Source organism: Phyllostomus discolor, chromosome 3 (assembly GCF_004126475.2).
Source record: "Phyllostomus discolor isolate MPI-MPIP mPhyDis1 chromosome 3, mPhyDis1.pri.v3, whole genome shotgun sequence".
Lineage (NCBI taxonomy): Eukaryota > Metazoa > Chordata > Mammalia > Chiroptera > Phyllostomidae > Phyllostomus > Phyllostomus discolor.
Window position 1 is genome coordinate 166804058 of NC_040905.2, and position 14004 is coordinate 166818061.

A 14004-nucleotide genomic window follows, 5' to 3' on the forward strand; every position below is an offset into this window, starting at 1 on the left:
TCGGTATATTGAAAGTGTAAGCTGGACTGTATATTGATATATTTTGAATTATGATTTTATCTTTAGCACTGGGGTGTTTGTGATTTTAATCAGATTGGTTTTGCTTGTTCTAAAACAGGCCCCGGTCATGGAGGAAGTGATATGGGAGCAGTACACTGTGACCCTGCAGAAGGTGAGTGCCGCACACTTCCCAGACGCTGTCGTCACGTCCCTGAGTTCACAGATCGTGGATCCGGGTTATTTTGACCTAAACACAGTTTTGTTCCTCCTTCGGGTGGATAATGCATCGTAGGGAACAGCTGGCAGTCATTACCACATTAACAAAGATTTGTATGTTATTACCTTTTTTTGGTTAAAGTCTATATAATATAGAAAATTATACAGGTTATTTAGTGCATTCATCTACCTCCAGACAGAACAGGTTGAAAAAGAGAGAGAAAGAGGGGAGGAATGGAAATAACCTGTACTGTTTAAGGACACTGATGTAGTCTCTGCAGCTTTTATGATTTTAGTTGTAATATGTAGAAAATTTACAAGATCCTCTGTGAGTTTGATGTCTAAACTAAAATTTAAAACATTGGTTTAGCAATCAGGAGACACGGATTGTTTTCCTTGTCTTACTCCTAATTGCGTAAAGAGGTGTTGAGTTAATTAGATTAAAATATCCTCTCCCCACCCCGGATGGTATTGAAAGTAGAAGTAACACCAAATGTAAATATATTTTACTTAACTTTCACAGTCATGATTACATGAGGTGTAATATGAACAGCTTCCAGTTCGGGGAGTCCAGGGCATAGCTGTTGCTCAGTAAATGTTGGTGCCGTTCCTTTTCCGTCTGTCTGACAGCAGGTGTCAAGGGTGGGTACCATAGCTGTCCACCCCACTCAAAACAAGTGCAGTCACCAAGAGTGTGCAAGTGATTTGGGTGCGGCTGGGCCAGACTAGAACTTCACCCGTGACCCCCAAGTCTTATTAAATCCAGCCGCCTTGGTCAGCATCGCTCTGACTTTCCTGGGCCCCGCAGGGGTCTTCTTCCTGCACCGAATCTGTCCAGGTTCTGTCACTTTTTAGAGGAATTGTAGGTTCCTCAAACAGAGTCTTCCTTCTTCACTCTGAGCCCTGCCTTTAATGAAAATTTTGTTTCTGAATAAACATGTGTTAAATTAATCCAGGTAGAAAAAAGAACAGACCAAGGCTCTGGTGCCAAAACTTCTAGGGCAGTAATCATGGTTTCGTCAGTTGACAGGTTCCCCCCTTGAGGCCTTAGTTTTCAATTCTGGCCGTCCTCTGACTCTTCTCTGTGCCTTTCCACCAGCATTTCTCACACCCCTTGAGCTGTAGATCCCAGTTTGGCAAGTGAGAGACATTATAGGCCTGGTGTAGAGGAGGGGGCTTCCTTTTCCCTCTGTGCAAATCCAGGCACAAGGTGATGGCGTTGCCAAATTCAAAGCCACGTGATTGATGGCCAGCCCCACCTGTTTTGTGTGGGCGATTGTCATCAGTGGGCATGGTGGGCCCCACGTGGGAGCTTTTCCTGGGAGGAAATTTTTTATTCTCTGAGTAGATTTTTACATAATCAAACCATGCTTTAGGGTTATCGTCACATGTACCCATATTGTCTGGATGATACCCAGGACCTTAGCTTTTTTAAACACCGAAGTGAATTAGGATTCTGCATTATCTGAAGTCACTGTTTCTCTTGGCCATGGAGGTAATTAATCTGTATTTCCATCTTGTACACCTCACATGCATGTAGAAAAGAATTTAATGTTCTTCTGTCTCTTAAGATTTCAAAACTAAGTTTATCTTCCGACTTTATTTTATCTTTGAACTCCATTTACTTCTTTTCCACTCTATATGAAAATGGAACCACCAGCTCGTCTAACTCAGGAGTGAAAAGTACACACTGTAGGTACGGTTTTAGCACAGACTCAGTCATGCCTGCTGCTGTGCCAGCTCCGGCCAGGATGTGAGGACAGGTGTGACTGGGAACAGCACAGCCCTGTTTGGACGGAAGCTGTTGTTTTCCATCCCCTGCCAGCTCCCAGTGATAACTCCAGTCAGTGCTATCAATCTTTTCCAGCTTACACAAGGCTGTTCCTTTCAGATAAGCGGTTTCCCTCTGTAAGCCTGTCAGCCCGCCGTGAGGCTGCTTTATTTGGTTTCTGTAAGCCCACTCTTCCTGAGCTGTCTCTGGTGATTGGCTTGCTCTTTATATTATTTATTAACTGCTTGTAACAAATTCCAAAAACCACTTATGGAAAGGTGTTTTTATTTTAATTTCTTTCTCTTAACGTCAATGAACAGGATTCCAAAAGAGGATTTGGAATCGCAGTGTCTGGCGGCAGAGACAACCCCCACTTTGAAAATGGAGAAACATCCATCGTCATTTCGGACGTGCTTCCGGGTGGGCCCGCCGATGGGCTGCTCCAGTGAGTGGTCTCTCCCCCTGCCCCCATCCCTGCCCGTCCCACTGGCTGTCTCTAAACAGGATGCTTTGGGTGCTGTGCACGTTTAAAATAACTTTCAAAAAACGTGTGTGTGTGTGTGTGTGTGTGTGTGTGTGCTTTTATATCCATACGTTAGGCTGGCCAAAAAGTATGTATATTTTTTTCCATAAAATGAAAGACTCATTTTTCATTTTCGCCAAAAACTTTATTGATTTGGATATTTTGAGTATGTCACCTATCTCCTATGTGGCATAAAGTTGATTGTTTTCAGTTAATGTCGCAGTTTGATCACTATCAACTTCAATTGGTCTACCAGACCATGGAGTATCATCCAGTGAGAAATCTCTAGTACGAAACTTCACAAACCACTTTTGACATGTTCAATCAGTCACAGCACCTTCTCCTCACACTGCACTAATCTTTTTGTGTTTCAACTGCATTTTTACCTTCTTGAAATAGTAAAGCAAATATGCTGAAAATGTTACACATTTTCTTCCATTTTCAATATTAAAATGGCTGCACAAAAATGCACTGACTTTGATTTTTTTAAAAATGCACACTGATACAACAGCTGTCACAATACAGTATAACAAAATTGTTTTGAATGACGTGTTAGATAACTGAGTGCTGCTAGAGCCATCTTACAGAAAAAAAAGCAGATAAACTTTCTGGCCAACCCAGTATGTGGGTATATATGTGAGTTAGGTCCGTAACGCACCAGTCCTTTGGGAACAGCCAAACTGTGGAGGAAGGAGAGCAGTGGTTTCCTTGGGAAGAGAGTTCGAACTATCACAGCTGTCATCCCTGGGTTTAGAGACCATTTCTGAACATGGCGTATAAAATTGGCATGCTCCCTCCACCCGCCAATACTTAACCCAACACTGTTTATTTTAATTTATGTTCATTAAGAATTTAATGAGGATTCTCGGCTTAATGATTATCTGATGTGTAAGAGGGGTGTGGAATTGGGGAACATTTACTACATGAAAACACATGTTTTCCAACTGCCCCCCTTCTGGTTGGAAGAGACAATGCCATTGGGCAAATGTATGTCTGAGTCCCTCAGTGTCATTTCTCAGGGCAGAATCTGAAGTTAACCATGTGACACCTTGGCCAGACAGCTCCCAAGTTTAAGTTCTGTTGGCACTTAAAGTCTCTATGGTCTTATCAAAGTTAGTAGTCTCTCAGAGAGCAAAAAGAATTTGTAAATGATTTTTGGGATGAGATAAGAATTAGCATTCTGTGGCCTCAAAATTTCTTTAAGGATCTGAGGCAAGCTCTTGACTTCCTCCTGTCTGAAACACAAGTGGGTATAAACCTTCCTGAAGTTCACTGTGCAGCTGGGGTGAGGAGGCCTGAGGCAGCAGGTCACTTTTGCTCAGACCTCGCCATTGTCAAGCGGCTCCTGGAGGGACCCTGTGGTTTGGGTCCTTCCCCCCTGCTGGTTTTCAGTGAACAGTCAAAAGTGGGCCAAGGGACTGCTGGGTTGCCTGGTCGAACCCAGACTGAGCCGACTGAGCCGACTGAGTAAGCCTTGAGAGTCATCAGGCACTGAGCCCTTTAATAAGCATTTTGGGTCAGTTTGCTGCCTCTGTTTGTTCCTACACGGAAGGTTCACGGTGACTAGATGGGAGTTGTTCACACCCCGTGGTTGTGTTCTGTCTGCAGAGAAAACGACAGGGTGGTCATGGTCAACGGCACCTCCATGGAGGAGGTGCTGCATTCGTTCGCCGTTCAGCAGCTGAGGAAAAGCGGGAAGATCGCGTCCATTGTAAGTGCTGGGTTTGGGTCAGCTCCCCTCTGTGGGATTTTGTTTTTTCGCCCAGAAGAAAATTACCACTTGCTTTTAAGCACTTGACCGAGTTATATCATCTGGGGGCCGATACCTCTTGTATCCTCAGCACTTTAGGAGGACGGTATAATGGATGATGTCAATAACTCCTCCCTGCCTCTTTCTCCTAACTTCTGACCACCCATGTTCTCTTATCAGAGTGAGTTTGCCTTCAGAGGCAGGTTGGACAATTACTCCCCGTGAGAACTGAGCAGATTGAGAATAGTGGTGAAAGAGCATTAATGTAGGAAATAGATTTCACCTCAAAAACTCATTTGTGAAGGCCCAGACAAGATCTGCTATATTTTCACAACCTACAATTTCTTAGGAGACAGTGGCAGCCGATAGCATTCATTCATTTATTTGCTCTCTCATTCATGTAGCGAACAGTGGTTGAGAGTCACCTCTGAGCCAGGTGCCGCTTGGTGCTGGAGTGGGTCTGAGCTGCCAGGAGTGTTCTCTCCAGTGGGGCCAGTGGACTCACAAGGTGAAAACTTGGAGTGTAGCGAGTCTAGGGGCCATGCTAGGGGGATGCCCCGAGTGTGAGGTATTTCATTTTTTTTTTCAGCCTTGTATTATGGACGTTTTCAAACAAAAGGGAAAGTTCAGAGGTTAATGTACTAAACAGTTATATATTTAATACATGTTAATATTCTGTCGTATTTACTTATTTTTTCCTCCATATGTGTATATAAACAGACACTTTTTGTGAATCACTTGAAGGGGAGTTGCAGAAATGACAGTTTAGCTCTGCTTACCTCAGCATGTGTCTTCTAAATAAGGACATTCTTCTACATCATTATGATACTATTGTCCTGTGTAAGAAAGTTCCTAACAACTCTACAGTATCATCTAATATCCATTGCATATGCTGAGGTGTCTTTGGTAGACTTTGTCTTCTTCCCCAGGGGATCTAATCATTCATTGCACCTGGCCCTTGTCTGTTTTGTGCTTTTGAATCTAGGAAGGCTCCACTTTTCCCTGCCTCTTCCCCTAAGTCTCCGTGCCACCTTTTTAATGACAATGACCTTTGGAAGAAGTGAAGCAGATGTATATAGAATGTCTCACTTTCTGGATTTTCATTTTTATAACTTATAGTGAGTTCAAGTCCCCCGGTGCTTTTCACACTCTGAGTAGAGGTGGATTTGGGAGGCACTGTGTTGACAGCCTCATACTCATTGTCTGGCTTCATTCTCAACCCTCTGAAGTCGTTATTGCCCTTGTTTTCCAGATGAAGAACCTGAGGCTTAGGGACCTGAGGCTTACTGGAAGGAGAACCAGAGCTTTGAATCACTGCATTCTTGTTTACTTGTGACTGTCTTACATCTGCACTGTGTTTTGGTGAACAGGTGGTCAAGAGGCCTCGGAAGGTGCAGCTGGCCCCCCTGCAGGGTGGCCTTCCTCTCAGCGAGGATGACCGGGCTTTTGAGGTAATGGATGAGTTTGACCACAGAAGTGCCCACAGCGGGTTCAGCGATCGGTACAGTGAGAGGAGCCGGCTGCGCAGCTGGGAGGACAGCCTGGAGAGGGGGCACCCCCATCCCCACGACCAGCCGCACAGCCGGGAGAGGGACCGGAGCCACGGCCGGAGCCTGGAGCGGGGCCTGGACCACAATGACTATGGCAGAGCCCGAGACCGAAGCCGCGGCCGGAGCCTGGAGCGGGGCCTGGACCACGACAGCTATGGTAGAGCCCGAGACCGAAGCCGTGGCCGGAGCCTGGAGCGGGGCCTGGACCATGACTATGGGCGAGGCCGAGATAGCAGCCGCGGCCGGAGCTTTGACCAGGCTTACGACCAGCCCTATGACGGGGCCTACAGCCCGGAGGTGGAGTACAGGCACAGGGCACAGCCCGATGCCCGGTACGAGGTATCTCGGAGCCGCAGCCGTGAGCACCTCCACTCCCGCAGCCCCAGCCCCGAGCCACAAGGGCGCCCAGACCATGCAGGCCAGCTGGAGGCGGACAAGCCCATCGGGGTCCTTCTGATGAAAAGCAAAGCAAATGAAGGTAGTAATGCTTGATGTAGAACAGCACTAGTATAATAATGGCTAACTCTTACATGGCACCTACTGTGTGCCATGCGCTGACCTAAATGCTTTGCACCATTTCATCCTCATCACTACCTCACGTATGAGTTTGCATATCTTTATTTTATAAGGCACAGATAAGTTCATTGTGCCTTCATTTTCTGAGGCACAGGAACTTGCACATTGAACTTGCACAGACTGCAGAAATTCAGCTTTAAACTACTAGGCCACTGGTTCTCAAAGCAGCATAAGTACCACCTGGATACTTGTTAGAATGTAGACCCCTCAATGCCAGCCCAGCAGTCCCACTGACTCAGAAACTCAGGGGTGGGTTCCTGGAATCTGGATGTTAACAAGCCCTCCTGGTGAGCCCGCTGAAGCTTAAATTGATGAAACAGCTCTCTGCCAGGACCTATGCTGAAATTATACTCTTGTTTAATCCTCACCCACACTGTGTGGTGGGTAGGAGACGTTCCTGTTTTACAGGTGGGAATATCAAAGTTCAGAGACATTTTTGGTATGCCTGAGATAGTTTAGGGACTTGGGCCCCAGGAATAGAAAAATACCAGGGGACTAGGAAGGCAAGTTAAGGCCAGGTGGCCAGAAGAAAGGCCAGATAAGCTGACCACAAGAATGTTACCACTCCTCCATTCTTTGCTAAAAAAAAGGGCAGAATTTTATCTTCCTTCTAACTGCTTGCTTTTCCTATCTGCCTTGGAACATTCCATAAGCCCTGCTTTTCAAAAAGCCCCGTCTTACTGTGCAAGCCCTCTTTGTCCCTGCTTTCAAAGCAGCCAGGCAGAGCCAGCCACCCAGCCAGTTCGGAGGACCTTCCTTTCTTCTATGCTGTCTCCCTGGTGCTCAAGCACAAGCTTAATTAAGTATTCCTGGAAATTTCTCTGGTGTTTTCTCTTGATTTCTATCTTGGGGAACTCGAGAACCCCGATTTAGGTAATATGCCCATGCATGGGGTAGGCTCTGGCCCCGGCTGCGTTCTGGGAGTGTTTGCACACACTTGGCCCATCCAGAACTCACTAAGCCCTGCGTGGCAGCCACTGAAGCTGCCGGCACCTGCAGTTTAGGTTGGGGTTCTGAAACTCAGAGAGGGGAAGCGATGTGCCCACATCTTGAAGCCAGTTAGTGTTGGAGCTAGAACTCCAATCTCCGTGGCTAAGAGGAAACCGGTAGAAGAATGAACAGGGCTGTAAGCCGAGTGTGGAAAGATTTCTTGCATTGATTCTTGGCTTCTGACTTTTTAAATTCTTTGTGACAAATCTGTTATTTCCTTTTGTTCTCTAGTTGTTCTCCTCCCGGGAGGACGAAAGGTAAATAGCACCCAAGCAAGCGTACAGAGTGAAAAATACTGTTTTCTGGGCTGGGAGTTTGCATTTTAAATAGCCTACTTCTGAGGAATCTATATCTTAGGGGGGTTAAGAATTCTTTAGACTCTTTATAACCATTTATAATGACATACTAATTCATCAGGCCACAAGAAGTACAAAACCATAATGCTCCCAGATGGAAAGGTGGACTGTAGTAAGGTTTTGAGGAAGGCGGCTGGGCGTGCCGGCTCCCTCAGGGAGGTCTAATGCACACTCCACAGGACCTGCACCCAGGGGCCTTGAGTTACCTAAGGCAGTGCTTTTCAGACTTTCCCCCTCCTTTTTTCTCATCTTTCCCTCTTCCTCTCCCGCTGCCCCCTGCCGGCCCGCCTCCTCCTGCCACAGAAAGAACCACATTTAGCAAACAGGCATGGGTGCAGGTACCTATACAAACCTGAACAAAAGTATTATGAGATAGTACTTTATGTGATACATTCCAAGAGGTTCCATTACATTTAATTTAAAAATGCTGGTTGCATCTCACTAGATTGATAAGACTTACTAATGGATTGTGACCCACAATTTAGAAAGAAATTGTTTGTGCTAAGAGACTGCCCAAGTCCTGCCTGGTCTTGGTAATTCTGTATCGGAAGAGGGTTATGACCCTTTGCTGATAATCCTCCAGCACGTTAATCCTCCTAGGCCATTTTGTTCCTCAAACTTACAATTCATTAAGACTTAGAATTTGTTTTTAAGAAGTGCCACTTTTTAAAAGATTTTTTTTGGCCACCTTTTGCTGAGATTACATAATAACTTAGCTACCACTGGCCAGAGTTGCATAAGAATTGATCTTTAATGAAATTTGGCAGTAGGCAAGATCTACATTTGATTAAGAAAAATGCGATCCATTCATATGGCCAGCTCTGGGCATTTCAGGGCACCAAATAGCCTCCTGGTAAATGTGTTAGAAGCTGGCTAACTGATTTTTTTTCAATTCATTTAAGAGATGTCCACATACACACCAACCTTACAAGTGCAGTTTTTAAGAGGATTAAGGAGTTGTTTATATGTGACAAAGAAGTCATCACTCAGCCTTCCTTTCTGTCCCAGTCAACAGGGAATTGTCCTCCATGAAAGAAGATGCTGTCTTACCATTTTTCCTCCCTCCCTCCCTCCCTTCCTTCCTTCCTTCCTTCCTTCCTTCCTTCCTTCCTTCCATATATTTTATTGATTATGCCATTACAGTTGTCCCAATTTTTTTCTCCTCTTTATCCCCTCTCTGCCCTGCATCCCCCCATCCACCAGCATTCCCTGCCCCCTAGTTCATGTCCATGGGTTGTACATACAAGTTCTTTGGCTTCTCTGTTTCCTGTGCCATTCTTAACCCCCGCCCCCCCTGTCTATTTTGTGCCTACCAGTTATGCTTCTTATTCCCTGTACCTTCCGCCCTCCGTTCTTCCCCTCTCCCTCCCCACTGATAACCCTCCCCGTGATCTCTATTTCTCTGATTCTGTTCCTGTTCTAGTTTTTTGCTTAGTTTTTGTTTTGGTTTTTTAGGTTCAGTTGTTGATAGTTAAGAGTTTGTTGTCATTTTACTGTTCATAGTTTTTGATCTTCTATTTCTTAGATAAGTCCCTTTAACATTTCATATAATAAAGGCTTGGCAATGATGAACTACTTTAACTTGACCTTATCTGGGAAGCACTATATCTGCCCTTCTATTCTAAATGATAGCTTTGCTGGATAGAGCAATTTTGGATATAGGTCCTTGCCTTTCATGATTTCAGATACTTCTTTCCAGCCCCTTCTTCCCTGTAAGGTTTCTTTTGAGAAACAAGCTGATAGTCTTATTGGATACTCCTTTGTAGGTAACTCTCTTTTCCTCTTGCTGTTTTTAAGATTCTCTCTTTATCTTTAATCTTGGGTAACTTGATGATATGCCTTGGTGTGTTCCTCCTTCAGTCCAATTTCTTTGGGAGACTCTGAGCTTCCTGGACTTCCTGGAGGTCTATTTCCTTCACCAGATTGGGGAGGTTTTCCTTCATTATTTGTTTAAATAAGTTTTCAATTTTTTGCTCTTGTTATTCTCCTTCTGGCACCCCTATGATTTGGATGTTATAGTGTCTAAAGTTGTCCCATAGGTTCCTAACCCTCTTCTCATATTTTTGAATATTTGTTCAAATATTCATTCTGTTCTGGTTGGATGTTTATTTCTTCCTTTTGTTCCAAATCATTGATTTGAGTCTCGGTTTCCTTCCCTTCACTCTTGGTTCTCTGAATATTTTGCTTTATTTCATTTTGTGTAGCCTTCATTTCTTCCTTCATTATGCTGTGAGCATCCTGATTATAAGTGTTTTGAACTCTGCATTAGCTAGGTTGTCTGTCTCCTTGTCGCTTAGCTCTTTTTCTGGAGTTTTGATCTGTTCTTTCATTTAGGCCATGTTTTTTGTATCTTAGTGCACCTGTTATGTTGTAGGGGGCAGGGCCTTAGGTATTTGCTAGGGTGGGACAACCCTCTTCACTGCCCTGTGGTGTTATCTGTAGGGGAGGGTCAGAGAGGCAACAGCGCCACTTGCTTGCTCTGATCTAGCCCCACTTTCCAGTGAACTCTCCTGCGAGACTGGGAGTTCCTCCACTGTGGCAACCCCTGCAGTAGTGTGCAGCTAGAGGTTTTGAGTCTTTAGTTTCCTGTTCAGCCAGCCCTGCCTCAGCTGAACAGTCTGCTGCCTTGCTGCTCGCCCTCTCTGCTCCGCTGCCCGTCTTCACCCCTCCTACCGGTCTGGGTGAGTGTTTCTTTAGCTGCTTGGTTGTCGGATTTCCATGAAGTTTGATTTTCTGGCACTTCTGTTTGTTTCTTGTTTTTAAATTGGCTGTTGTCCTTCTTCTGGTTGTGCAAAATGTTTCTACCTATACCTCCATCTTGGCTGGAACTTGAGTCCCAGCCCCATATTCTTTCTTGAGTGTCAGCTTCCTAAGTGGGGGGGTTGGATCTCAACACTTTTCATCATATGGTAAGTTCTGATGCTAACTTAGCTTAAGTCACTTAAACTTATCTTTCAACCTACTTCGTAACTTTCCCCAATTGTAGAAAGTTACTTTGTTTTGTAATTATAAGATTTTGAGTTCAGAACAGTAATAAAATTTGAATGTGCCTCTTTTGAAACCTTCTAACTTCCTAAAATAACCAAAATTCATCCTTAAAATAGATATTTTTACAAGTTTAGCAAGTAATATCAGAATAGTCTGAATAGTATTTAAAGTATTTTAAGGTATACACACTCAGTAGAGTGTTTTTTAGTTTGAGGCAGTTCAAAGTCCATAAACCCTCAGAGCTATGCTGGTTTTAGTTAAGTGCTTTATTGCTTTGCCTGGATTATTTGCCCCTTTTCTTTACACACTGAAAGTTTTTCAACGCCAGACGCCACGCACTCCACGTTGTTACAGGTGAAGGCTGCTCTCCCTGCAGGGCTTTCCTGTAGGTGGCTGCACTGTCAGCAGACCGTGCCCATTAAGATGTCCTGAAGTGGTTTTTTTTCTCCCCAACGTTTTATGTGGAAAAGTGTTAATTTTATAGCAAATACTCACATATAGCCTTCACTTAGTTTTACCAGTTGTTAACATTCTGCCACTTTTCTTTTGCCTTTTTTTCCCTTTTCTCCTGCTGCTTTCCGCTCTCCCTCCTCCCCACCACACCCAATTCCCTGTCTCTCAGTGGTGTTCTGGAACCACTTGAAAGTGCATTGCAGGCCACGTGACCCGTTACCCTTTAATATTTCAGCAGGTATCTCCCTAGAATAAGAACATTCTTCTATATAACTGTAATGCCTTCATCACATTAACATTAATGCCCCTTTTGATATATTATAGTGCAGTTCATTTGAAATTGCTGCAAAATAATGTAACCCATTTTCCCCTACCCCCTCACCTCTTCCCCACACGGGGTCAAGGATCTACTGAAGGTTCATGCGTTGCATTTGGTTTTTGTGTCTCTTAATCTGGAATAATCCCTCTGCTTCTTTTGCTTCGTAGATGACTTTTTCTCCAGGCTAAGTCATCTTACAGACTGTCCCACATGCAAAGTTAATTTTTCATCAGTATTTTAAAATAGTCCCCCAAAACAGACTGAGTTTTCTAAGCCAGTTGGTGAACTGTGTGCACGTTGGTGTTTTTGTCTCCTAGAGTATGGTCTGCGGCTGGGGAGTCAGATCTTCATAAAGGAGATGACCAGCACCGGTCTAGCAACTAAAGACGGCAACCTGCATGAAGGGGACATAATTCTCAAGGTGGGCCGCAGGGGTAGAGGACAACCAGATGTGTGCTTGGCCTCGTAGTTTGCATGTCCCCATTCAAGTGCAGACACAGTGAAACCTCGTTGCAGTGGGAGTCGGTAGTAAAACGACGTCTGGGAAGAACAGCAGAGTGCCAGAATTTTTATCAGAAAAACCAGACTTGGAGATCTGTAATACTTTAATGTCAGTTTTTAAAAATATCTCAATGAGTACTTTTTTTCTTGCCTGTTTGTTTAAAGTTTAAGCTCCTATTCCCTAAACTAAGGAAAGATGAGATGGAGAGTTGGTAATATATGAATGCTGAATATTTAATAGTTTTTGTAAACCTCTCCAGCCAGGAGACACGTTGCAGTAGTAAACCAAACCATCATCTTGAGCTAAGTTAAATAAATTAGCAGAGTAACTTAAGTACATTACAGCTCTGTCACGCCTGTATTTTGGGATTCAGGCATGCAGGATTATATTTAATTTAAAGGGTTATTCGCTTTTATTCAGCGAGTCACCCTAAAGCTCATGTCTGTTTGAAGAGATGAGCAAAGTTTTTACATTTTTAGTAGGAGAAAATGTGAATTTCTATTTCCCTGTGAATAGTTGTATCACATATACCACTACTGTTCTTTATAAACACAGATAAATGGAACTGTAACTGAGAACATGTCTTTAATGGATGCTCGAAAACTGATTGAAAAGTCAAGAGGAAAACTCCAGCTAGTGGTGCTGAGAGACAGCAAGCAGACGCTCATCAACATCCCGTCGCTAAATGACAGCGACTCAGAAATAGAAGGTAAAGACGGGAGGCTGTGAGCTTGGCTGGAAGAGAGAGGGCTATGGCTTCCGCATTCTCATCTCTCGGTAGCATCGCCATCCCACTGGAAGTTAAATTTCCAGTGAAAGCCTCTCCTTTAAACTTTAATTCCCAAAGATAAGTGTTTGGTCATTATTTTCTTATTAAAGTGCTTGTTGAAATTAGGTTTCCAATGTGAAATTCGGGTGCACTTCTGAACTCCCCGTGGGTGCTGTGTAGGCCACTGAAAATAGAACTAACTCATTAGTAAAAAATGTAGGTACCAGCAGTTCAAAGAACTAACCACATACATTTGTAAATCGCTCATTCTTACACTTTCTTGTGTGTGTGTTTTTAAGTGGCTATTAATATTTCTAACAAAGAGAGGACAGCCAAAATAGGGAGACACTATAAAGAGTCAGGCCCAGTGGCTTACATTGTGTGTTCAGCGGTCAGCAATCCATGTCACCTCTTCTATTTCATGACACGGTATTCATGTCTCAAATATGAATTATACGTAGGATGACATTTTTTTTTAATTTTTTTTAATCAGTTCTTTTTTTTTTTTAAGATTTTATTTATTTTATTTTTAGGGAGTGAAGAGAGAGAGAGAGAGAGAGAAAGAGAGAGAGAAACATCAATGTGCGGTTGCTGGGGGTTATGGCCTGCAACCCAGGAATGTACCCTGGCTGGGAATCGAACCTGGGACACTTTGGTTCCCAGCCCACGCTCAATCCACTGAGCTACACCAGCCAGGGCTTAGGATGACATTTTTAACTACATACCAACTATCAGTAAAAATAAGTAATCCTGTTCTTTTCTAGAAAACCATCTAGTATTGCCTCTGTGTAGCCAAGTTTAGAAAAAATATTAAGTTCTCAAGTTTTAAGATAGATGTTGGTTTTTTAAAAGAATTGCTTTATAGAACTTAGTTTAGTTTCCATTATATCAAAAGTCTAAGCAGTTGTGAGTGCTCTGAGTGCAGTGCAGAGAAGTCATCCCAGCTTGCTGGGAGCTTATTGACTTGCTATTCAAAGCATGGTCCTCACCCTACCAGCGGCACCAGCAACGTCTGGGGAGTTTGGCAGAATTGCAGTGTCTCAGCGCCCGCCCCTCCACCCCCTCCCCTGCCGTGAACAACTGCAGTCTACCAAGGGCTCTGGTGATACGTGTGTCATATGTGCATTAATGTTTGAGGTGTGTGTGTGTGTGTGTGTGTGTATTATATATTTTTTTCCAGTAATTGCATTTTGACTCTTCAGTAGCAGCTTTGCTAGAAACTGTGATGAAAGAGGAGCCTA

The 14004-nt window shown here is 43.9% G+C and overlaps 1 protein-coding gene across 9 annotated transcripts in view; it reads left to right on the forward strand.

The window, feature by feature from the left end:
- Positions 1-14004, forward strand: part of TJP2 (tight junction protein 2) — a 119720-nt gene that overhangs the window by 80635 nt on the left and 25081 nt on the right. For all 9 annotated transcript variants that reach the window (XM_028509476.2, XM_028509457.2, XM_036021733.1 and 6 more), the window contains 6 exons: positions 119-172; positions 2308-2432; positions 4119-4221; positions 5631-6288; positions 11810-11913; positions 12550-12703. In XM_028509476.2, the coding sequence (XP_028365277.1) occupies positions 128-172; positions 2308-2432; positions 4119-4221; positions 5631-6288; positions 11810-11913; positions 12550-12703 (1189 nt within the window). In that variant the 5' untranslated portion in view covers positions 119-127. The remainder of the gene's footprint in view (positions 1-118; positions 173-2307; positions 2433-4118; positions 4222-5630; positions 6289-11809; positions 11914-12549; positions 12704-14004) is intronic.